The 26,218-nt window shown below is 37.0% G+C and overlaps 1 protein-coding gene across 6 annotated transcripts in view; it reads right to left on the bottom strand.

Annotated features, from left to right (window-relative positions):
- GPCPD1 (glycerophosphocholine phosphodiesterase 1) overlaps positions 1-26,218 on the bottom strand; it is a 53,465-nt gene that overhangs the window by 12,622 nt on the left and 14,625 nt on the right. For all 6 annotated transcript variants that reach the window (XR_005660350.1, XR_005660352.1, XR_005660351.1 and 3 more), the window contains exons 4-13: positions 24,306-24,390; positions 18,368-18,443; positions 16,400-16,441; positions 14,102-14,225; positions 11,416-11,653; positions 9,602-9,764; positions 8,923-9,055; positions 8,663-8,717; positions 2,645-2,737; positions 1,527-1,604 (exon numbers count right to left, since the gene is read on the bottom strand). Coding sequence is in view for 3 of the 6 variants with exons in the window: in XM_039913081.1 (XP_039769015.1) it covers positions 1,527-1,604; positions 2,645-2,737; positions 8,663-8,717; positions 8,923-9,055; positions 9,602-9,764; positions 11,416-11,653; positions 14,102-14,225; positions 16,400-16,441; positions 18,368-18,443; positions 24,306-24,390 (1,087 nt within the window). In the remaining 3 variants the exon portion in view is untranslated. The remainder of the gene's footprint in view (positions 1-1,526; positions 1,605-2,644; positions 2,738-8,662; positions 8,718-8,922; positions 9,056-9,601; positions 9,765-11,415; positions 11,654-14,101; positions 14,226-16,399; positions 16,442-18,367; positions 18,444-24,305; positions 24,391-26,218) is intronic.

Genomic DNA, 26,218 nt, shown 5'->3' with positions numbered 1-26,218 from the left:
TCGCTCTCCGAGATCTCGGATCAGCTTCTTGCCAAATCTAACTCTCTTCTCCAACCTGATCCTCCTCAACCCCTCAGCTGCCCGACTCGGGAGATCGCTTCCGACTCCTAGAAATACAGAAGAACAGCATGGCCTTAGTAGATAGAGCATGGGTCTGGGAGTCAGAAGGAGCTGGGTTCTAATACTGGCTCTGCCACTTGTCTGCTGTGTGACCTTAGGCAAGTTACTTTACTTCTCTATGCCTCAGTTACCTCATCTGTAAAATGGAGATTAAGACTTTGAGCCCCATGTGGGACAGGGATTGTGTCCAACATGACAACCTTGTATCTAGCTCAGATTTTAGTACAGTGCCTGGCACACAGTAACCACTTAAACCAAGTTAGGTGATATATTTTTAATGGTAATTTTTCTGACAAACCTCTCTGACACCTTACACGCACCCAGACTTTATACACATTCTACATATATTGTATATGATGTAATGAGAGTTTTCTATTGAAATCTAATATTCTAAATTTACCCAGAGGTATACATGTCTTTCCAAAGATGCTGCCTGTGTCGCTCCATGAAATAACCATCCTTGATTGCAAATGCCCTGCTCTGATGTTCTTGCTGCCTCCTGGTTCCAGTCTGGGTACTAGTTGCTATTTGGGATTTTTTTTCCTGCTCTTGTAAAAACCAAGGAATAAGCAAAAATAAGTAGGGAGAAGCATCAGGATCTAACTGAAAAAGTGGGCTTAGGAGTCAGAAGACCAGTGTTCTAATCCCAGCTACGCTCCTTGCTTGCTGGGTGACTATGAGCAAATTCTTAACTTCTCTATGCCTCAGTTTCCTCAGCTGGAAAAAAGCAATTAAACCCGTTCTCCCTTCTACTTAGACTGTGAAGGCGTCTCAGATGTGCAGAAGAGACTGTATCCAACCTGATCATCGTGTACCTTGCAACTAGTAAAGTGCTTGGCACATAATAAGCACTTGGCAAATGCCACAATTATTATTCTTACCACCCCGTCACCTTAAAAAGTCATCCAAGTAGCATACTCAGTGATAGTTTATGAAATGGGAATGGGCCCAGTGGTACCTGCTGCTGTTGATTTCTAACTGACTTAGAGATGCACCTATTCTTCCTACCATCTGTCAATGCAAACCACTGGGCAACAGGAGGTCTGGGAGAGAGTATGAGAGAGGTTCAATGCAAATCACCGCTGCAGGACTGCAAAAAACAACTTATGTACATATTCTGGAAACGCTTGGCTCAAAATGCAAAGGGCCCAAAAAAGTGCATGAGATTTTCTCCTCACTGTCAATGCTGTTAACTTTGAACCACAGGACAATGCAAGAATAGGAACTCATCCTTCTCAGAAGCCACATAAAGAGTCACAGAAGCCCCTCTAAACTGGAACTCGTTGTGGGCAGGGAAGGTGTCTGTTATATTGTATTGTACTCTCGCGGGTGCTGGGTACAGTGCCCTGCACATGATAACTGCGCAATAAATACGAATTATTGATATGGAAGTATTACTGAATTACCTTTAGCAACTGGAGTTGATCAAAAGTCAATTCTTTTACTGGAATCTCAAACAATTCTACTGGGTCAGCATCAAATTTCTTAAAAAAAACACAAAAAATATTGTTATGGTTGTGCTAAACTAAATGCTTTAATATTTAACTGCAAGTCAGAGCTAGCTTTAGAGCAAAATCCCTATATTTTATTTGTTTTAGTGTTTGATTACCTGAGAAATTGGTACTTGTTACTTCTAAGGGCTTGTGGGTGAGAGGACCCCTTTTCAAAATAAGGATGATTAGACCTGCCTCAAATTTCTACCAACTGAAAAAAATATAGTTTAGTTCCTGATAAGGAAAGTTGCTCAAGTCATATTTGAAAATTTTAATACTATGAATGAATGGTTTCTCTAGCCGTGTTTAAAAAGTTCAATGAGTTATTAGATTCCTGGGATGGATGAACCACTGGTGTGACACAATATGCTGTCACTTGTGCTTTTATGCTCTATGGAAGTCTTGTACTGTGGCACCAAAGGTACTCAAAGGAACAGTGTGATAGGTGCCCTTGACACCCACCCTCATGGTTATGGATGTACCAGCTAACCTTCTTAACCTTTTCCCTCTCATAACTCATGTACCAATTTAATCAGTTGAGCCAAATGCCCGTAACTCACTTTCAAATTTTCGCACTGGTAGCCTTAAAGAACCTAGCATCCAAAAATTTACTGAAGCTTTTGGTATTTTCTCCCCTTACAACTTCCTGTGGTAACATATCCCTTACACAGTGGAGGAGAGAAGGGGAAGTGACCTTCCACTACACCTAGTTTAGGAAACTGAAGTTTTGGAATATTTTAGTGATGCTAATGAATCTAGCTCCACTTCTGCTCAACCCAAATGAGAAAATGAAGCAGTGTTGGCCCTCTGCAGGTGTGGATTTCTACATGATTGTGACCTTGTGCATCCTACACGATTGACCAGGAAGACTTCCTTTGCCTGTGCACGCTTCCTAACGAACTAGAGGTTGAGATAAATGCCTACTTTGCGAGTTAGCTTCTGTATTCTAAAAAATGTTGGCTTAACCTTAAGTTTCTATGGCAGTTAGCAAGGATATCCAAATGTCTTTCATTCAACAGTTTCCAACATACCTTTTTCATAGCCATACAACAAGTGAGATCATGATATACAACAGGCACAAAATCCTTGGAAAGATGAACATCGAATTCTACAAATGCTGCACCCTGCAGAAAAAGGGAACAATTATATGTATTCACATAAGTCTTTCATGTTCAACAAGATTCCTGAAACAGTAAAGAAAAGCAAAGATGGGAAACAAGTTAAGGATGTTAGTTATAAGTTGCAAATATGTTGCACAAGGTCAAAATATAGGCCTGCACAGAAAAATCTGCTTCCATATTATCATGCTCTCAGAAGGAACTATTGATAAGCATGAAAGGTTGTTTTTTCTTTTAACGTTTTGGAAAAAGAAGTTCGCTTTCTGACCTGAGAATGCACATTTGAAATCTACTTGGGATTTGATCCTCAACTGACTCTTTACAATACTTACAGGTAATTTTGCTCAGAAGAGATTCCCAAATATTTCAGAACTAATTAAGAATTGGAAAGGTCATCCGCTGTATACATTAAAAACACTAAAAGACCAGAGTTCAAAAAACTTGGGCTGTATAAAAACTAAGAAGTTAAATAAAAATGTCATCCTAAGAATTTTATTCAAGCTCCTGCTACTCAAACATACTACTAATGGCTGTAACATTGGTAAGAGGCAAGGGAGTGGTGGCAATTCAGCCAGCTGACAAAAATGTTTAGGCAGTCTGCAAAGCAGCCCTAAACAATTCAATTTTCATTAAATATTTTCTCCAGATTTTATTTACTTGCATTCCTACTATGCTTATTAGCTTTTACAGACAGAAATCCAGCTGTTTCTACCAAACTTTGCACTGATTTTTGTGATGTTATATTGCTTCCAAAATTTAATAATACTTGCAACCAGTCTGGAGTGTGTGTGTATATATATATATTTAAAAGTCATCATACCCTGATGTTCCAGGAATCAAAGCATATATTATAAAGCTAATTGTAGAGAGGTAACCTGAAGGAATCTCATGGTACAACTGGTGCCAGAAGCAGGATATTACACTAATGCTGGGATATAATCAAAAGTGGACATTAACCTTCTTTGTGACTTCCTTCCATATAAGTGCTAGCTGCCCTTCCAATGACTAGGAGGTTTTTGTTAGGGGCCTCCCTCGCCCAGGCCACAATTCCCCCAGAAATTACGCTTTCCACAGTTAACTGAGCAGGTTATTATATTCAGTGGCAATATTTGGAGATTATCCATTCAAAAACTCTGCATTGTTTTTTAAGTGAAAGGCATGGAATTCATCACCCAGTATGCCACATTTTCTTCTGCGTGAATTATGAGGGAAAAAGCTCCAAATCTTATTTCACTCTAAGTAAACCAGCTAATTTGATACTTCTCAGGTACTGTGAATATGAATACTTAAGTGATAGTTAAGGAAATCTCAAGAAGGCTCAACTAGGAATTTGAGCAAAATCCTACCCGTTTTATTTCAGCTTTCAAACATCAAAAGTGTAACAGTTGCTATAAACAGATTAAAATCAATTTTCCAAGTAAACAGTGAAAAAAGGATAACAAGTGCAACAAAATTTAAATATCTGTAAATTCCCTACCAATAGTTTTACTTTCCTTTAGATGGATTGCTTTTCTGAAAACAGGAAGATAAACGGGACAAAGCACATTGGCTTGGTTCAACGTTAAATAATTCTGATATACAGGGAATACGTCCACAGTTTTTAAAAGTTAACTCTCAACACGTGTCCTTAAGTATTCCAAAAACATTAGTGCAGAGAGCTAATAGAGAGAAAACAGCCTTTGCCATGCCAGACATTTATGCAGGTTTACTAAAAATGTTTCAGCTTCATGCTCACTGCATCATATTAGAGATATCTGAAATAACTACTGTTCTACATAAACTATAAACTCAAACATAGGAAAGAAGAATACTGCAAGTCAATATCTACAAGACTTTATAAGAAACTAGAAAATGTTGACAAGGACACAAGAGTATGTAAATCTACAAGGATAAGATCGGCTATCATGGTTAGGTATATAAAAAATATTTATACATACTACTGGACCTCTTAGCAAGGACTGATATGTTAATGGATCCAGATACTGCACTTGTGAGTACACAATTAAGAATCTAAAGAATATTATAAGGAAAATTTACTATAATTGGTATAGTTTCCGTTAACAATATGGCAGATTCATGACAGGATAGCAATTTATGCCCCACAAATGTTATGAAGGAAATATTACTCAAGCTTTTGCAATCTTGAGATTTTTATAGTAGAAATCCTGCCTAAGTTATTAGGGGGACAGTAACACGCTCCTTTAAATATTTTTAAATCCAAATATTTTCAGAACTCTTACAGAAACAGCTATTTTGGAAAAATTATCATGTTATACTGAATACTTCTAAAGCATTCGTTTCTGTTCAGCATTAATTTGTCAAATCATAATTCTATAAATTAAAATCGATAACAGCAGACCTGGAAAAGAAAAATAACACAGGTTTCCCTGGCCAACCACTGTCTGGAATAACTCCACTCCATTTCAGGGGTAAGAGCTGGATAGCCATAGTTTTCTATGATGGTGATGATACACTAGTCCCTTGGTATTAATGGGAGATTGGAAAGAGAAATCCTTGTGAATTAGGTGAAACTGCCAATATCATCTGCATCTGATAGCAATCAATTGATGGCATTTACTAGGCATTTACTGTAGGTAGAGCACTATTCTAAGTGCTTGGGAGACTATAATAAAATAGAGTTGGTAGACATGGTTCCTGCCCTCCAGAAGCTGAGAGACTACTCGGGGACAGAGGCATTATAATAAATTACAGATAGAGAAAGCTGCAGAGAATAAAGATATATACTGATGGGGTACAGATCCAAGGGCATGGGCAATGGAAGAGGGGAGAACAGGGTGTGGAGATGAGAAGTTAGAGAAGGCTGCCTGGAGGAGATATGACTTCAGTAGGATTTGATGGTAGACAGAGTGGTGGTCTACCGTTATGAGGGAGGAGAGGAAGTTCCAAGAAGGCTAGAGGATTTGAGTGGAAGGGACAGAAGTCAGATTGCAGGGGGCCAAGAAGAGAACTGGAGGCAATGAAGTGGAGGCAGTGGGTGTAAGACATTCATTCAAGGAATCTGAGAATGAATACTAGGAGGGAGATGGGGCAATAACTTGTGCAGTGGGGTAATGGGAGAGTTTTCTTTCTCTTTTTTTTTTTTTTTAGGATAGAGGATGCACGGGTATGTTTGAAAGCAGTGGGGAAGGAACCACTGGACAGTGAGCAGTTGAAGATGGCAGTCAGGGAGGGTAGAAGAGAGAGGGAAAGTGTTCTAATATGGTTCAGAGGGATGGGGCTGGAAACAGTTGGAAACACAGTGTAGCCTGGTGGAAAGAACATAAGCCTGGGAGTTATCCCAGCTCTGCCACTTGCCTGCTGTGAGACTTTGGGAAAGTCACTTAAAATTTTCTGTCTTTCAGTTTCCTCACCCGTATAATGGGGATTAAATTCCTATTCTCTTTTCTACATAAGACTTGTGAGCCCCATGTGGTACAGGGACAGTGTCTGATCTGATTATCTTGTATTTATCCCAGTGTTTAGTACAGTGCTTGCTGTCTAGAAAGTGCTTAAACTTCACAATAATTACCATTAGGCACAAGTAGAAGGGGAAGATTTTGAAAGGAGGTGGAAGATTGCCTCGAGATACTGCTGGAAATGATGGAAGAGTTATAAGGGGACAGGATGGGGAGGTGGAGGGGACAGAGGATTTAAAGGAAAGAGTTAAAAATCTGAAACAGCTGACACAGGCTGTCAGGGAAGGAGGATGGCCTGGTGGATAGAGCACAGGGAGTCAAAAGGCCCTGGGTTCTCCACCACTTATCCGCTGTGTGACTTTGGGCAAGTAACTTCTCTTCTCTGTGCCTCAGTTCCCTCATTTGTAAAATGAGGATTAAGACTGTGAGCCCTATGTGGGACATGGGTCATGAGCAATCTGATTAAGCTTGTACCTATGTGCTTGGCACATAGTAAGCGCTTAACAAATACCATAAATAAATGTGCAATGGCCACAGGGATCAAAAAGAATGGAAATGCCTTGGTGTTGGGCAGAGTTACAGCAGGCAAGGATGAGATTGAGATGGATGCAGTCACCCCGATGTCTGGATTTCCACCAGCGGTGCTCATCGGCACAAGTACAGCATCTGCACACAGAGCACGGGAAAATAAATGCAACAACTCTCAGCCATCTGGCCTTTGCAGCGGGTGGGGAGGGCTGGGGACGTGGCAGAGACAGAGAGACAGCAGGAAGCGCGAGAGCAGGGCTGGGATTTACCACGGCAATGAGCAAAGGCCGACCGACAGCAGAGAGATAAGCAAAAGATGTGCAAATGCCAAGGGACTACTGTACCCCTTCCCCTGATGCCTCGGCACTTGGGCTGCAGAGTCCCTCTCATCCCTGAATCAGTGTAAAAATATCAGTAGACATACATTGTATCAGTTCACTGGTCAATTTTATCGTAATGGTTTCAAATTCACAGTCCAATTCTACGACTAAATTTACTGGCATTCTGTGAATTTTAAGAGTTATATTTGAGCTCTCTGAATTATGCCAGAACTACTATGACTGTAATGGAATCCGAGTGCCCAATAGCAAATGAGGCAAGTGAGACTACAGCCTGGTTTAAATACAGCTTAGAGAGCTGTTGCTTGTTGGTTTTCCGACCATCTGAGAGAAGCCAGCCCCAACACCCTTTATTCCGTAAGCCTTTAGTCTTACCAACTGCCAGTACTTTTAAGAGCGTAACCCTTGCAGTTGGCAAGGGAAACCTGCATATAAGAGGCAAAATATTAATTAGAAACAATAGATATAATAGCTGGAATTTTTTAACTGGATTTATTTTCTAGATTATTAAAGAATCATTTTATGTGGCAAGGTTTTCCACTCAATTATGCCTAAACTAATATTCAGTTGGAAGTTACTTTCAGAAACACTTAGTATAGCACTTGAGAAACTTCTTTATTAATCAGATTCCCACCACCCAAACATACCACTTTAAAAGTCACATTAATTCTAAGTGTAAAATCTGGTAAACTACTTTTTAAAAGTCTCATCTCTGTAATTGTGGAATGACACTGAAAAAGAGAAAAATGGGTCCTCCTTAAAGGGTTGTCAATATGAGGAAATACATTTCTACTATCCTATAACTAAACATTTTTACAAAGTGAGAATTTTAATAATGAAGTTATTTTTTCTCTTCCTCAAATGAAAGTTGAGAGGAAGACAAAAAGGTGGTTGAGAGGCCTGAAAGATGAAAAAAGTGTAAGTGCTTATGTTACTGTTGTGTAAAAATTAAAACAAAATTATGGTATTTGTTAAGCACTTACTCTATGTCTAGCACTGTTCTAAATGCTGGGGTAGATATACAAGTTAATCAGGTTAGACACAATCCCTGTCCCACATGGGGCTCTCAGTTTAAGTAAAAAGGAGGACAAGAGTTGAATCCCCGTTTTACAGCTGAAACAGATATAAAAGACTAAGTAACTTGCCCAAGGCCACACAGCAGGCCACTGGGGGAGCCGGGATTAGAACCCATGTCCTTTGACTTCCAGGTCCTCATTCTTTTCACTAGGCTCTGCTGCTTAAAATCTCAAACCATTCTTCCAGACAATCTGGTTATGAAAAAGCATAGAATGCTAGATCTTAACTGAAAATAGAATAATTTATGAAGTGTCAAACTATATACTTGGCATGTTCACATTTTCTACTTTAGATATCTAAATTTATAAGCCATTTCATAATTATTCTGCAGGTGTTTGTAAGCTCTCCGCATGCATGTACTTGAGATGTATTAGGTGGTGGTAAGAGAACAAAATCTTACATTTTTCAATAAATTTCTGAAACCATACATTTCTAATCTTTCCAGCTTTATTTTCAGGAAGATGATTTTTCTGTTCTTCCCTTCCAACAGATACTATCATCACTTGAAACGCTTAACTTTACTAACCCCTTACCAAAAAAAATTCACAGGTGATTAAGGAAATTTGACTTACATGACTAGCAGCATTTCTTAAAGAAGCAATTGTGTTTTCTTGAACTTTAGCAAGTCTGAAAGGGGAGACAGGAAATAATCATCAGTAAGTAGTAAAAAATCTTTAACTACGGGCAAGTGATTTTAAATAGCATCATTAGCTCTCTCTCTCTATAAATGCCTATTTAAAGGAATGGAAATACTTATAAATGATGTAAGCTAAAGACTACATGTGAATGTAAATAAACACACTAAATGCAATATAAAACATTTACAACTTACTTAGCAGTTGTTGTAGAATTTCCTGCACCCCTATGACCAACATCTAAAGGTATCCTTGGTTTCCAGTACTTTGAAAATGAAGATTTCATATCACAAGTGTATCCTGGTAATGGCTTAATAATTATAAAGTCAACTATTTGAAAAAGAGAGAGAGTAAAATCAAATAATTGCTTCAACTTAACTACAATAAATAAATGCAGCTATTTTTATAACTAAATGTGTACTATGTAATTATGTCTGCATCATCAAGAGTATTTATCAACTCCTATGTGCAAAGAATAAACAAATGGTGGTGAGGAAAGAGAAGACAACATGGAAATCACAGCAGTATAAGGAATAGTAGATCACAATTTCATCTGAGAAGACCAGCCAACAAATTAATATAGTTCCAAGGGTACTGCTTTCTGGACTAAGTGGAAGATAACAGATAAAGCTCTTTTCTTGTATATACATTAAGGAAGAGTAAAAGCATCATTTGAATTGTTACTGCTTTGATCAAATGTTGGCAAACTATGAAAGTTAGTATCAAAATCGCAAATTAAAATTTTCCCTAATGTTTTTTTCAAAAACACACTACTTACTATTCCAAATTTAGTGATGTAAAACCAAGTTATCCTTTAACCGAAAAATTTAAGATTACCTTGTCTAAACATCAAATAATTTGGGGGTACTATCATACCTCTAACTTTGCCAATGGTTTTTCTTGAATTTCTGCTCATGATCGGAAGTGTGAGAATTCCACCACTTTTCCCACTTTCTGCAATGGAAGACGATAAGAGACATGCAGCACCCACGTGGCCTGGAAGAGCATCTCCTTGCACTACTGGCTCACTTAGATCTTCCTAAAATAAGATATGTTTGATTACAAATAGTTAACTTTTGTCTTAAATACTGGAAAAACCACCGCAAAGCCTAGGCAATTCAAAAGGGAAAACAGAGGTGGGGATTCTTGAGATGAAGAGGCAGCTCCTACAACTGTCTAACCGTATTTTCAATTGTATTTCTTAAGGGCCCAATAATTTTGTTTTCCACATAAGGCAACTTTTCCTGTGAATGCTATATGCTGAAGGTTATGAGTAACTGTCAGCCACAATTTTTTTTTTAGGTTTCCAGGTAATTAAGAAGGTTTTATCGTACAATAAAAAGATAGAAGAGTTCTTGCAGAACACCATTTTGTATTTACAAATGATCAGGACTAGTCATTACTCTGATTTACTTATTTACCCCAAAATCAGTTTGCAGGTTAAATCAGCCTTCAAATGGTAATAATTAGAAACATCTGCAACAAGAAATATTAGGAAAGGAATTAAATGGTCTGTGGACATAAACTAAAATTCTGCTTTTTTAAGTTAAAGTATTCTAATGAAGCAAACAAACTGTCTGGATCTGTAAAATACACTACAGTTGGTTTTGGGCCAGGTGGTGTTTCCAAGGAAAATGTGACCACATTAAAGCCGGGGCAAAAAGGTATACCGTTATTGATAAGTATAGGGAAAAATACTCAGTCTTTAACTACTTCATCAGAAGGGCTATCCTTCTGTGTCAATCTGCCCAGAAAAAGTGTTTTTGATTTTCTTTCCCCAACACTCCCACTAGGAAACATACTTTTTTTTCTTAACCTCCCAGGTGTGTAAAGTTGTCTCACCTATACTTCTAGAAAGCTAGTTCTTATAAATCGCTCTATTAATCAGTGCTATCTATTGAGTGCTTATTGTGTGCAGAGCACTGTATTAAGTGTTTGGGAGAGTACACTGTATCAGAGTTGGAAGACATTTTCTTCCCTGTCCATAATGAGCTCACAATCTAGAGGGGGAGACATTTATGAATATAAATCATTTATAACATATAATTTAGAGATATGTATGTAAGAGCTATGGGCCTAAGGTTGGGACACAGTACACTTGGGCTCCACTAGTCACAAAAGGTGACAATTTCAAAATAAGCCAAGGAAACTTCTTCCTACAGCAAGAATTAAGCACACGGATCTGCTACCTTGAGAAGCTTGAAGCCTGAAAAAGCAAAAACATCTTAAGAAGTCTATAATTTATTAACAGAATAATAGATGTGGAGGAAATGTTAAGAATGTTATTTGGCACACCTCTCACCATTGGGTTAGATGTCAAGGAGAGGAACCCATCAGAAATTCCTCCAATCATTATTATTCTGTTGCCATTTTCAGAGACAAAATACTAGGTGTGAATGACCATTAATCTGAACCACAAATGGCATTTCTTATATGCTTATTTATTGTAATAATACCAATGACAGTAAATGTGTGTTAGCAGAAAGAGTAACCAGTAGGAGAAATTACTTTTTAAGCATTTTCATTGTCATGAAAATAGTATTTTAGTCCTTTGGAAGGTAGTTCAAAAAGGGTGAATTCTTTAAAAATATGGCATCTATAAAAATGCTTGCAGTAAAACAAAAACTGCAACTGGATTCTTCATTGAGCTCACACCTCCTCAGAGAAATTAATTTGATGCAGCAGCTCACCTCAAAAAAGTCAAAGATTAATTCCAAGTTATCTGGCTCCATAGTCTGTATGCTATATTCCGTCCATCGATCTGGCTGTAGTCCGTAACCACATTCTGGTTGAGAATGCCGTGACTTAAACTCATTATCGCTTATAAGAGATATCTCTAGAGTATTTGACATCTTCTGAAGGACAGTGAGAGACGGTTTCTCTTGATCGTCATCATCTTCCTCCAGACCTTCAAGTGTGAGCTTCACCCTACAAACAATAACACAAGTGAAATATTAAAGTCAGAATGACAGTTTCTTTACTTGAGCTCTATATTATTTTGTAGGCTCTAAGAATCAAAATATTTATATTAAATTCCTCAAAAGGCATCAAGATATGCTCAACGTCCCTGTATCCAAATTGAGACGCACGTATTAAGGAGTTAAAACACCATTTAATTTACGTTTTCTGAGTTATCCAGCAGTTGACACTGAATAGTATTTTTTTTTTAATTCAGGAGTGTCGAACAATATTTAGAAGAGTACTTCTAAAACAGAATAATCAAATAAGGTTGCTTAAAGTGAGTTTCATATCAGAGAGTGCTGCTTCTAACCATCAGAACCCTTGTGATAACATACTTAAATTCAGACTAAGTCTTTATTTTACCCATCCTTCACCTGCTTAGTCTCAGGTCTACACCAGAGGATAAGACTTATAAGAGACTATATGTATGGTCATATAGCCAAAGACTGCAATCTTAATGTGGCTATCAAACATAATATTATATGTGATTTGCTTATTAAAATCTACAGGTTTCATATTTATAAGATCAGAATTTTGCACTTAACCACCTCAAAAATATTACAAAATGAAGTACTTATGGCCCTATATATGTATAGTGAAGTACTTTTTGATACTGAGAAGTAGTGTGGCCTAGTGGAAAAAGCACGGGTCTGGGATTCAGGAGACCTGGGTTCTAATTCTGGCTCCTCTACTCATCTGCTATGTGACCTTGAGCAAGTCACTTCACTTTTCTGTGCCTCAGTTACCTCAATGTAAAATGAGAATTAAGACTGAGCCCCAACTGAGACAGGGACTGTGGCCCACCTGATTATCTTGTATGGATGGACCCCAGCTTCTTAGCATGCACATAAATACCATCAAATATATAAAAATATGAACACCTTGGGTTTTGTAACTGGAAGAGTTTCGATACAAAATGTCAACCAGATCATCTTCCTATTGCTGCACCAATCTAACTATATGCAGAAAACCTTTGGGTCACAGGAAATGACAGCATAAGTGTACAACTATGAAGAACAAGACTACGAGAATCAGGGTTGCCTAGTGGAAACAGCATGAACCTGGGAGTCAGAGGACCTGAGTTCTAATCCTGGCTCCGCCACATGTCTGCTGTGTGACTTTGGGCAAGTCACTTCACTTCTGTGCGCCTCAATTACCTCATCTGTAAAATGGGTATTAAAACTGTGAGCCTCAGGTGAGACATGGACTCTCTCCAACAGGATTAATTTATATCTACCCCAGCACTAGTACAGTGCCTGGCACATAACAGCGCTTAACAAATGCCATTAAAAACAAATAACTGCAACTACAACTCTAATGAACTGATTTAAGTGTGTAACATTTTATGTTCATTCCATGATGAACATGGCTTAACAGAGCAATTTTCTGTAACTACCCAGAGCTCGTTTCCTAGCCCAGTAGCTAAAAAGTGCCCGAAGTTTGAGTATAATTGTAACTTACTCATTACTAAACCTAGTGTTTCCCTTACTGCTGGTCTGCTCAAAAGCAGGCACCCTATTCAAAAAGAATCCCTGAAACCTCTTCAATTCTTCATAAAGTTTTCTATGGCTGACTGTAGTCTACTTGGTTCTGTCCTTCACAATTCCAAACCATTTCTGCTACACACCAAATATGCAATTCTGAAAGCCTTTTTTTAATAAATGATTCTGAGAAAGTATTTAAGAACTTCCAAAATAGGAAAGTTTAAGTCGACAAAATATTTTAAGGGTAACTGCCGCAGAAAAATTCTAGACAAACAATAGTTCCCCTTCTCCAAGTGAACCAAATATGGCTAGATTTTCTAAAAGTCAAAAAACTGTGGAAACAGCTTTTCCCTCACAATCACAAGGAGTATTAAATCATAAAGAGAAACCTCTTCTTTTATTATATAGAGGGGAAAGGACACTTCCAACTTGGGTTAAGATGATGAAAAGGTGAAAGGTTTAGAAGTGCCATTTACACAATCAACTTTTAGACTGATTAATTCTAATTTGACCTTAAAAAAAAGAATGGGCCTACTAGTAAAACAAAAAACCCAAATTCTTAGAGTTTCCATAGAAATCTCCTAAAATAAACGATAGAGCAGGCTAAAATATTTTTCCTGCTTTACCACTCATTTCACTTTGAGACCCACTTTACTACCAGAAGAAAATATTCTGGTCCAGTGCATTCAACTATTTACAATGATTTCCACTGTAATCAAATGAAGGCTTCATATGAAAGCCATCTGTAAGCATTTCTTGCATCTACCTCAGTGCTCAGCACACAGTAAGCACTTAAATACCATAATTATCATTAATAGAAATTTTGTCTTCAGAGTACCAAATTGGTCTGATTGCTAAAGCATTAATGATGGAATTAAAACTAATTTACAAGAACAAATTTTTGCACCCTATGACAAACATGTGGTCATACCTAAACCTAGATTTTTTAAATTTTTTCTTGGTTATCGAGACAGGCGGTTTTTCAGAATAATGTAGACGTAATCTTATTTCAGTCTGACACGTCAGCCATCCAGAATCCAGAGTTTCAACACCGTCTGGCAAAGTAAATATGATGAAGAGTAGTAATTGTTAAAAAAAAAAAAAAAGCAATCTGAAAGATGTTTAAATGCAACATGCATTGACAATTGTAAAACTATACCATTTTAAAATAATGGGGTGGTCCATATGCTATTGGCTTTACTCCTTCCAACCAAAACTAACAGTCACCAGCACGTGGTGCAAACCAAATGCCCTTCCACGTACCAGTACACAAACTATTTAACAGTCCACTGGAAAGCAAAACATGCTTTGGGCCAACAACTAACGTTAGCAGCCAAGTTAAAGATTCAAGTAATCATAAGGTTGATCCTTAATGACCTGTTCAATTCTGCTTCTCACACTGAGGTGAAGCACTAAAACTGAAACTAATCAGTCTGTATTTGTCGCTACCAGTTTGTGATAGAAGGGAAATACTCCAAAACATGTTGAAGTCACTACTGTTTTGGACAGGCAGGACATGAGAACCAAAGTAGAAAGGGAATGACTGCATCAACACATCCAATGAATGTTTTAATTTACTTATCTTGAAGCGGGGTGTCAAAATTGAACAAGTTTAAGAAAATATAAAGCGCCAGGTGGCAGGAGGTCTGGCTATTATAAAAGTAACCCATACACTTGTCATGCTCTCTCCAATATGGGATACATTCAGTGGGTTCATGACACTACAAAGCCATCTGATTTGATCTTTTGAGTGGAATTTAGGAAAATCTCAGGAATGAAGAAATACATGGCAGCACCTGAATGAGGAGACACTGTTTGAGAACTATCCTGAAATTGTAGGGGGAAATCTCTTCTACAAATAATAATAATACTCCAAGCACAGATTTGATATTTAACTGGGATAACCATCATTTTTTTAACTAGGACTGTTCTGAAGCACTGCAGGATCACATCATGTTATCATAATGTCTTTATTCCAACATCTCAAATCTCCTAGTTGTTGACGGGTTTCATTCACATAATTCCTTTTGGGGATTGTGGTTGCCAAAAGTCTTGATGGAGAGAGGAAAAAAGAAGAAAAAAAGGTGAGAACTAAATTCTCTCTCCCAGAACCACATGAGGGGAAAAGAAATGGCCAGTGAGCATTTCCTGCTCAAGGAGGAAATCCAAGGCAAATGACCATACCCCCAGTGGAAACATGCCAAAATTATGAATTTCTGAGACTGTACCATCGGAACATGTTGTTCACTACAGATGTAGCTAAATGGTAATAAAGCTAAATATTTCAAAGTGGTCATTATGAATACGCAAAGACCTGCTAATTTTAACCAACACTTTCTAAAAGACGATACTTCTTGTCCAAGCAATTTACTATGTCTCATTATATGAGTTCAAAAATAAAGAGAAATCATTGTTATCTGCATTAAATAGCATAAATCACATGCTTTTCAGAAGTGAGGCAGGGGATGCACCCAGAGGAAAAAAAATGTATTCCTAATTTGCAATCTAAGACTGCAACAAGTTCTATCGTTTTCACTGCACAGAATGTGCAATGACATCATAATATCCTATCTTATCAACAGTTTATCATGCTTAAATTACTTGCACATTTTGTCACTGAAAACCCACCGAGAAATCATTGTCTAACTTATTCATGCTGCACTGTATAAGCCCAAAGTTAACACTATGACTCAAAAATTAAAATCTGTACGTGCAAACGAGGCAACACACCAAATTATTAATACTTTAATGAAATCTCAGCATTACCAAGTAAAATCCTTCCAAGATCTAAGTGGGTACTTTGGAGGCACAGTAGCTCTTTGAGATCAGTAAGGGATCATTTAGTGCACTGCTCCACTTTGTGCAGACACTATACAATACACTATACCTTATACAATGACCCGAGTGTTATGAGTCAATGCACTTTAAACACCTGGCTTCCAAGAAAAAACTTTGGCACCAGTAAAAGTGAGGCTCACTGAAGATGTAGTGTAAATTTTTTCATTAAGAATTATAGTTAACATAGTAAAATGGTGACAAATTAGCTAGTCAGTTGGCAATTGAAAAACATTTCCTTCACTCATCTGTGAAGACATGTTTTAAGTGCCAAAATGATCTTTAAGAACCATGTGGTTAAAGTTAGTATTCAATAACATTTTCCAATCTAATATTGCAATTCAATACCACAGAAGTATAGATCATTTTAAAATTCTGATTAAAGCTTACTTACTGTGAACTCCAAATTGTCCATCATCAATAATGCTTTCATTCTCTAGAATTGAAGGGAAAAACAGGAAAAGAAATGTAGTTAAAACCTACGGTTCATAAAGAAAGAACAAGCAATTACCAGTTTATTATTAACATTACAACTAAACCCCCCTGTTTAAAGAGCCCAAAGTGAATAAGCATACTTATTGTGCTTTGCAGTAAATAATTTTTCTTCCTTTACAGATAGTAGGAAATGGGGTAAAGCCACATTTTTCCATAAGTCCCTGTAATTCACAGCAAACAGCTATATGGCAGAGCTACTTTCTTGAAGGTATGCAGAAACACAATCCTCCAAGCAGATTTCATACTGGGAATATTGATAGTTTCAAGGGCACAATTAAAATGCTTATTCACCCTTGTGGAACTGAGTAAAATTTAGAAGTTCGTTTGGAAATCCTCAACTACTCTCATCATATAAAAGCTAAAAACTTAGAAAGATTTAAAAAGCTAACTTACCTGAATATTCGGTAGAGCTGTGAGAAACTACTAAAACTTAATTTTCACAATTTTTAGAAATATTTCTCCATTCTGCCAAAAGTCTCAAAAGAATGAGAAGTTCTAATGTTCCAAGTTTGGGGTAAAAATTGATCTACTTTTCTGTTAACTGCAACAACCCCATTTTTGTTGCCAAAAAAAATGTGTTTTGATAAATCACAAAATGTTCTTAAAATATATAAAAAACATAAAGTTCTTTGCTTTTCCAAGTAGCTTGAGAAAGATTCTGACAGGCACAGATTTTTTTGGAGCTTGCATTCTAATGGAAATGGTACTTTTTGAGAAGTACAGAATATTTGGAGATTTATACAAGCAACATTTTCCATTACTCATAAGTATGAATTTATCCATATTTTTGTACTCCAACTGGTTAAATGTTGACATAAGTAGTCAAGATGCTTTTTAACCTCATTATAGGACTACTTAAATTCTAAGTCTCCAGTATTGAGCATTTCCCAAATTATTGGGAAAAAAAATCAAAGAAAATCAAATGAACACAGTGGAACATAAAAGGTATCATTTCCTTAAACACTTCAAACAGCCAAGAGTAATATAGTTTCTGCAATGCTTGTTTGAAATTAAAGCCATTCACAAACTAGAAAATTCCAGTTTAGCCAGAAACTAAAACAGGCAAATTCCCTGATCATGAGTCTACTAGAGATACGTAATGTATGTGGAATAACAGCAATATGGATCGAGCAAATACTAAACTTCGATATGAAGGGAAAAAAAATTAACCACTTGCATGAAGAAAAGTGTAGTCTCAAAGTTCCAGAAATCTGAATGACAGAAAGGCAGACCACCTCAGATTTAATGTATCCAGAGGAAATATTGCATTTTTTAAAGTGCAATAAGTCAGCGGATAAAAGCATTCTTCAATTAATTCTGTGTTCATTATACACAGTATGCTAAATTTAAATTTGTCAGATCAAAACAGAAAAGTTTTACTCTCCTATTCCTTGAAACATTTTGGTGCACTAAAATACGAAAGTCACCAAGAGTCTGGTAATTTGAATTGAGGTTCTCTCAAATTCAACTTCCTCAACTTAATCTGAAAACCAATAAGCTAATACGATTACAAATATAATAAGGTCATGGATCCTTAATCTCAAAAAAGAGCTACTTTGAAAAAAAAAAAGTTAGGATTGCTCCAATTGAAAGTTTCCTAGGGTACACTTCACAAGAGAAGATGCTCCACCCACGCCTCCGCCCACCCCCACAAAAGAGTTCAAACTTTTGAAAGTATTACAAAGTTTAATAGACAATTAATTTTGAGAATAAGATCCATGCAATGCTAAATGAAATTTATACCATTGGTAATGCATAATGTTTTAAACTACTCTTTAGAATAAGACATCCAAATCCACGTAGCCATTGTGGTGCATATTAGTAACTTTATGCATATGCCTCAAACAGATGCAGTTAATGCCCATACCTAAAGGGGTTATTGATCGTGGTTGTAGATGAGTCTCCCACTTGTGAACTATGACTTGACATGGACCACCGATAGTCTGCAATTTAAAAGTTAAATGTCTGCAATAATTTCTCAAATCTGGTTTTCTACCCATGATTCCATTAGGTGTTAGAAGTCTCTGCCTTATACGCTAGATATGAAACCAAGAGATTTATCTTGCTTATTACCAATGTTATAAGTCAAAAGAAATGTGTCCGGTCACAAAAATCATAAGTTTTTAATGTGGCGAGTGAGGGTGAGGTAGCAAAAGACAAATGAAACAAAGTGTCTCACAAGATGAATTTATACAGTGTAATTTTCTAAGTGCTTTAAAATAGCAAAAGGTGTAGTCTTGATTTATTGGAAAGATATGCTCAAATCATTCACTTATTAAATGACTACTAGGTGAATTCATTTTAATTTGCAGTTTATTTTGAGCATGCACTAGGCCAACAGTACGATTTGGGGTATAAGAGTTAACAAGGACATTAACCAAGTCCTCAAGGAATTAACAATTTAAATTCGATCACAGCTCTTGTTCGCCACGATGGAATAACAATAATAATAATAATGGTATTTGTTGAGCACTTACTATGCGACAAGCACTGAATTAAGTGCTAGGGTAGATACAAGAAAATTAGGTTGGACACAGTCCTTGCCCCTCATTGAGCTTTTCCCTCCTGTTCAACACTGAAGTGCTTAGTACAGTGCCCTGCACAGAGTGAGCACTTAGTATCTACCATTAATGGATTGACAGGATGTGTTTTCAGAAATCAAAAGAATTTTCTCAAGTCCGCCAATCTTGCTGCCTAAATGCCATACAATAAAAGAGAAAGGAGTTGGATGGTCAAGAAATACATGTATGGGGCAACCTTGAAAATTATCACTTCTACTCTTGTCTACAACAATATGAATTTATATAGGGATAGAAGTGATCGCTGATTTAATAAGACAGAGTGGTTTTCAAGAGACGCTTTGGGCTCCTGGAAATGTTGATATAGGGAAGCCCAGTGAAGCAGAGGAGTAGATCCATCCAATGGATGAGTCCAGGATGTGAAACATTCTAAGAATGATTCAAGTACAGTACTCTGTGCTGTGCATTTGTAATGCAGAGCAAACTCTTTGAACAACAGAAAGTTGCCTTCCTGGAAAAAAAAATTGCCAGTTTGTGATGGGTTTCCAACTTAATTCACCATCAGGTAAAAAGATCATCAAAAGTTAAAGATTAGTGAAAAACCCTCAAGACACAAGCATATAATTGATTAAAATCAAATTATTTCAACAATGATGCATATCGTCTCCCTTTGGTTGTACAGGTCAGTGAATTTATATCCAAGGTTTATTTCAATTCTTGTTGGGGTCACATTCTTCAGCCTATCAGTTCCAATTTAGCCAGACACTAAAATCTGTGCTGCACCAGAGAGCTTGCTAACAAGAACTGAATTTCATTTTAGCTCTATGACACTCCACAATTTCCTCCCACTGACGTTCTTTAACAAATTTCAACCACGAATTTTCAAATTCACTTGAGAATGCTTAAGGAATTCTAAAGTAGAAGGACCGATTCTTCCACTTACTCTTTGGGGTTGCAAAGGATCTAAGACACTACTCTGCAGAGACTAACATTCAATAAATCTCCTTCAAGAAAATGTCCATGACCCGAAAACTGCTTAATTTGTTCAAAAGCAGAGAATAAGCATTTAATAAAGCTTTGAAAATAATTAGACAGACGCACATTTACAATTCTACCACCAAAGGCCTCCATTTCCTGATAAAGCGGCACAATGAATAACGGTTAAAATTGCCCCCTACTAACCAAACAGAAGGCTAAATGGTGAAGAGTCTCTTGTCTCAGTGGTGTTGCCAATATAGATGCAGTTTCCTACTCATCTTAAAAACCCTCCTCTCTAAACCACACTAAACTTCAGTGATAAACAGATTTAACATATTAGGGCCTTTAGGTTTTAGGATAATTAATAATAATGAGATGACAGTGCAGAGGCAAAACCTGAAAAAAAAAAACCACATGATTTGAGAGACGTGAATGATTTAACTGATAGCCCGTAATTTTACATAAACTGGTTTGCGTGGGATGCAATTTTAAAATATTTCATTTCCAGATTGAGGTATGAATTTTAGCTATTCAAGGCCTACTTATGGAAAGTTTCTGCCCTTTGGGGAAAAAAATTACTCCGATATATTAGCCTTGTCACTCATCTTTGAACTCAAGTTGGGCAAGTCTACATATGTTCTTTAGGAACACTGATCTTGAAATATTTTGTAGCACAGAATCTTTCACTTACAAGGTGGTCCTCAGTTTATGGGTATATTTTTACAAGCACGTGACAAAGCTCTGTAACTGCTACATTTTAATCTTTAAAGAAGTGTGGGTAAAAGAAAAGACCAGGAAAATACACTCTTGCAAAAATGTAAAAACCCCAAACTACGGAGGAATGCAAAGGCAGAGTGGATGTAATTTAACCCAAAGGAAGCTATTAAATGGCTTGCCAGTCACTACCTTGGGCCACTAGGGTCCATTTCTGTATTCATCACATGTCATCATAGGGACCATACTAAGAGGTTCAACAAATGAGTGATTCCCTTCTCACTAAGATTGAATGGTCCCATAAGTTCTTTTAGTTTCTCTCTCACTCTACAAATCTATTTGCTGAATGCATGAGATGGCTGACAAATGCTGGAAAAGAGCCTGATGAAAACTGGTCCACCAAACTTTGTACATTTTGCCATTAAAAAAACAGGGGACGTTCTTATAGAAGTAAAAAAAAAAACCAACATATAAGCAAAAGATAGGGCTTTGCCAAGACTTACACACTGGAAATTTCACTTTCCCACGTGTGGCAAGGAGATCCATTACAATATGCTAAAATAAATGGCTGACTATTCCCAAACTAGATCTTTTCCTTTATTGCAAGGGATCATCACCATAAAAAATGTTTTGAAAACATAGTACCAAACGTCAGCCAAAAATTAAATAAGGGCAATATGATGAAGAGAGACGTATGTGATTTATTTAAAAAGTCTTAAGGACATCTTCTCACAATCCTAAGAAAATCATGAATCCAAAGTGGTTGACTCAGTCGTTTTCTTAACAGGCTTATTTTCCTCTCCCTATGAAGGTAGAGCCTCAATTATTAGGGGAAACTTTTCTACAGGTGAAACCTAGTTCCAGGGGTGGGAAGGGAGATTCATGGAGGCATAAAATTTTAAAATAGGGAGTTAGAGATCTCTCATTTTATTCTCAAACTTTTAGCAACATAGATAAGCATTCCTTGTTTGGAATCTATGTCCTAAAACCAGGGCGATAAGGTATGAGCTGTGGTGGAACAGACTAGTAATAAGTGGGTATCACCTTAAGCATTCAGAGGGGCTATTCCCTTCCAGGAGTTTTCAAAAGATATAAAAAACAAATTTTTTTTAAAAATATCAAATAAGGGGCAGAAGAGTTGTGCAAATACCTGGCTGTGAGAGATTAGTGCTTATGAGCATTAATTATGGATATTTGACTGAAAATTGTGAAAAAAAACTAAAGTGGTTAGAAAGCTTTCAAAGAGAATATGATAGAAAATAATGGTTGGTATTTTACTATTTAAGGCAACTTGTAGTTCTAAATATACGGTAAGATAAATAGGTATGGGTATTCTCTTTTAACAACAAAATCAGGATTTATTTACACTTTCAATAATAAAGATTATCCCAAAATCAGCATCCAGTGAACTTCTTTAAATTCCCTTACATCGAGTGTTCCATATACAGCAGAAATATCCCACCACCTGATAAGTCAATATTCTGTAAGACCAAGTGTGTGATTCAAAAAAAAACAACCACAACCCAAAATTAGTAGACGTAGGGCTACATTTACTCAAGAGATTTGAAACATCTTTCATTATGTTAGAAGTTTCAGGTGTGTAAGATCCACTTTAATAATGCTGAGGAAGAAAAATTCCCTTTGTTTTAAAAGAAAGAAAATGCATCTCGGAGTGAAACTAAAAGTAAATAACAATAGATTGAAATTTGATTTATACTGTGGTATTTACTTAAATTCCCTTGTTCATTTGCTTCTTTAAAGTGTAGCCTCCAAAAGGCAAGTGTCAATTGAACTTTTCACTGCATCTATCATTATTTTCCTTTTCTATAGGTATTTTTCTTCATAAAATGTAAATGATTGTAAAGCATTTCACAAAAGGAATTCCTTGCATATGGCTTCTATCCACTGACAAGGAAAATAATTTCAAGATGTTTCTATGAAAACAATTTAAGTGCCACAAAGTCTGATTATCAAAGTGTCATTTCAGCTTGCATGAGGAAAAAACATGCTCTAGCCATGTGCATGAGATTGTATGTAGCTATTTACTCTATTCCATGAAAAACATACTTACCATGGCAGCCCCTGCATCACACGGTACATGTGTACACGATACAGAGCACCTACTTAAAGAAACACACTCACCAACACATACTGTAAACTTTTGCAAGTATTACAAGGGGTGGGGTGGGGGGGAACCTTGTTTCTTACTGTAAGCAAGTTTCTTGCCAACTTTTTTCCTTTATAAAGGCATTTTGGCTTGCCGTTCTTCACATTTTCAAAAAAAAAAAATGAGAGCTAAGAAGTGTAACTGGCTTAAAATTTGATTATGCTGACAACGGTCTGACTTTAGGAAGCTCACACCTGAGTCTTCTGAGATTTCCTCTCTGCTTCAAAAATGGTAATTTTCAGGTAAAGATTTAACTGGAGAGACAAACAGATTCACATTTGCACATCTACCACAACATGAGCACTAGAGGTGGTGTGCTTAATGAGAAGTTTACCGGCTGAAAAATAATCCTCTCCCTATATCTAAAACAAGAAGCTCAAAAGGCATATTTTAAAGTAAGGCTGCTGTCCAGGTAAATTAATGTAAGATCTATTTACATAATGAATCAAATACTGAATATTAACAATGCAGTCAAGGGAGAAGGAAAATAATAGATGCAAAAGGCAGTGGAATGTTTGTCAGTTTTCTCCTCTACTGGTGACTTTTGAGAATGAAGCAAAAAGGTAGCCACTTGAAATTTTTCCATAAGTAGCAAGAATGCTCTCAATGGTTCAGTGAAATTAATTTTTCAAATATAATTTAAAACCTCAGGCTATACTGACCTTTATATATCAGCCCTCCTATCTACATCCTATTCCCAAACAGCCTTAGTATGTATTAAGTACTTTTTTCCACTTCTTAGAGAATATTCAGGGATACTCAATATTTTTCTTCTTCAAACAACCTAAATCCTCAAACTTCACTGTAAACCACAGGTAGGACAATATTTAAACATATCCTTCCAGGGTTTTCTAAAGAATGGCCTGGGTATTAACATTTCCTTAAAAAAAAAAAATTGGTAATCAACCAATTCAGTTATTTGCAAAAGCTGAATGAAGTCTAATTAAATACAATTCTAAGTGCAGTCAAGCAAAACCACTAGCGGATAAAAAGTGATGATTTAAAAACAAGCGCTCTACTTTCCCCCCCCCGCCCAACATGCTGGAAAACATTCCCGTTCAGATTGGCTTATTATTAGACACTAATCAAATCAAATCCTGATAAGATGGCTATATTAATATATACACTTAAAACTAAAATCAATTTGGCAAGTAACATTTGTCAACTTCGTACTAACCTTTATAATTCCACTGCAGACTTATTCAGGTGATGAAATGGCCTTTTTGCTCTTAAAAATGTAATTAAACAGGGAAATGCCATCTGGATCTCTATTTCGATTACTCAATTCAGTATATAAAAAAGAATTATCTAGTGTTTTCAGGTAAGTTCTTTTAGACTTTTTTTTGCAAAACCTAAAACAGTTTAATAGCCTCTTCAAGAAGGAAAAGCACTTCTTAAAACCTGTAAACTAGATAGAGAATACATACCTTTGGTTCTAGAAAGGACCCTTTAAAGTAACGATAATGAACCGGTTCTCCTCTATTAAGGGCAACAGTTATTTTCCAAAGATCACTGCAAAGAGTTCAAAAAACTAGTATTAATACCAAAAATGAGTACTACTTCACAGTGTATAAATCCAGAACTTCTACACAACTTAACATGTACAAAAGGTTCATTCTTAAAGATGGAATACATAAACAGCAAGACTTGAAAGATGAGCTTAGTCTGAAAACCTGGATTGACATTTGAATAGAGTTTTGGTCCAACACCATTTGAATTAATGAGTCCAAACCTCCTGAGAAGTTGGTAGCTTTAAGCTGTAAAATAAATATATTAAAATAGAAACTTTCAGACTTTTAAAATGAGAGTTTGGGTAGGTTTAGGCATGTGGTAAACATTTGGAACTAGTCTTGAAGGTGAATTACCACCATTACAATGACTGTACATTCCCATATATAATTTTTTTAATAAATCAGCTCTTTGAGATGATTTAGCTTCCAAGATGGGGAAAAAGCAAAGAGGTAAGGAAGAAGTCAAAATATTCCCATTAACAGACTAGTGTAGTCAAGAGATACCCTATAGTATATCAACTTTTGCAGGTAAATATGGTAAAATTGAATTCTATGCAAGAGTGACTTCTTCAGGAAATGAAATTTGCCATTGGAACCTAACCTGATTTGAACTTAAAGCATAGTTACAGATGGAAAGACCAAGAGAAAAACAGACCTCACATTCTCCCAAGCAAGCCTTGTGACGGTGAGTCAATCGTATTTATTGAACACTTACTGTGTGCAGAGGACTATACTAACCACTTGGGAGAGTACAATTTTAACTGACACATTCCCTGCCCACAACTAGCTTACAGCCTAGAGGGGGAGAAAGACATTAATATAAATACATAAAATTGCAGCTGTGTACACAAGTACTGTGGGGCTGGTGTTGGGGGGCAGGTAGGGGTTATGGATAAAGGGAATGAGTCAAGGCGGCGGAGAAAAGGAAAGAAGGGTTTAGTCAGGGAAAGCCTCTTGGAAGAGATGTGCCTTCAATAAGGCTTTGAAGGTAGGGAGAGTAATGGTTTGTCAGATAAGAAGAGGGAGGGCATTCCAGGACTGAGACAGGACGTGGGTGAGAGGTCAGCAGCAAGGTAGATGAGACTGAGGTACAGTGAGAAGGTTGGCATCAGAGGAGCATCTCTGCAGCTAAAACCTCTTTTCCCCCCATTTCCCTCTGCTCCCCCCCCCCCAGCACTATACTCGTCCGCTCAACTGTATATATTTTCATTACCCTATTTATTTTGTTAATGAAATGTACATGGCCTGGATTCTATTTATTTGCTATTGTTTTAATGAGATGTTCATCCCCTTGATTCTATTTACTGCTATTGGTCTTGTCTGTCCGTCTCCCCCGATTAGACTGTAAGCCCGTCAAAGGGCAGGGACTGTCTCTGTTACCGATTTAATAATGTTGGTATTTGTTAAGCGCTTACTATGTGCCGAGCACTGTTCTAAGCGCTGGGGTAGACACAGGGGAATCCGGTTGTCCCACGTGGGGCTCACAGTCTTAATCCCCATTTTACAGATGAGGGAACTGAGGCACAGAGAAGTTAAGTGACTTGCCCACAGTCACACAGCTGACACGTGGCAGAGCTGGGATTCGAACTCATGACCTCTGACTCCAAAGCCCGTGCTCTTTCCAATGAGCCATGCTGCTTCGGATTTGTACATTCCAAGAGCTTAGTACAGTGCTCTGCACATAGTAAGCACTCAATAAATACTATTGAACGAATGACTGTAGTAGAAGAGTAGAGAGGTGAGGTAGGAGGGGCCAAGCTGATTGAATGCTTTAAAGCCGATGGTAAGGAGTTTTTAACTGATGCAAAAAACCACTCGAGGTTCTTGAG

The sequence above is a fragment of the Ornithorhynchus anatinus genome, chromosome 9 (genome assembly GCF_004115215.2).
Source record: "Ornithorhynchus anatinus isolate Pmale09 chromosome 9, mOrnAna1.pri.v4, whole genome shotgun sequence".
In the NCBI taxonomy this organism is placed as follows: Eukaryota; Metazoa; Chordata; class Mammalia; order Monotremata; family Ornithorhynchidae; genus Ornithorhynchus; species Ornithorhynchus anatinus.
Note: the sequence above shows the minus strand (reverse complement) of the source record. Positions and strands in the feature narration are given on the sequence as shown.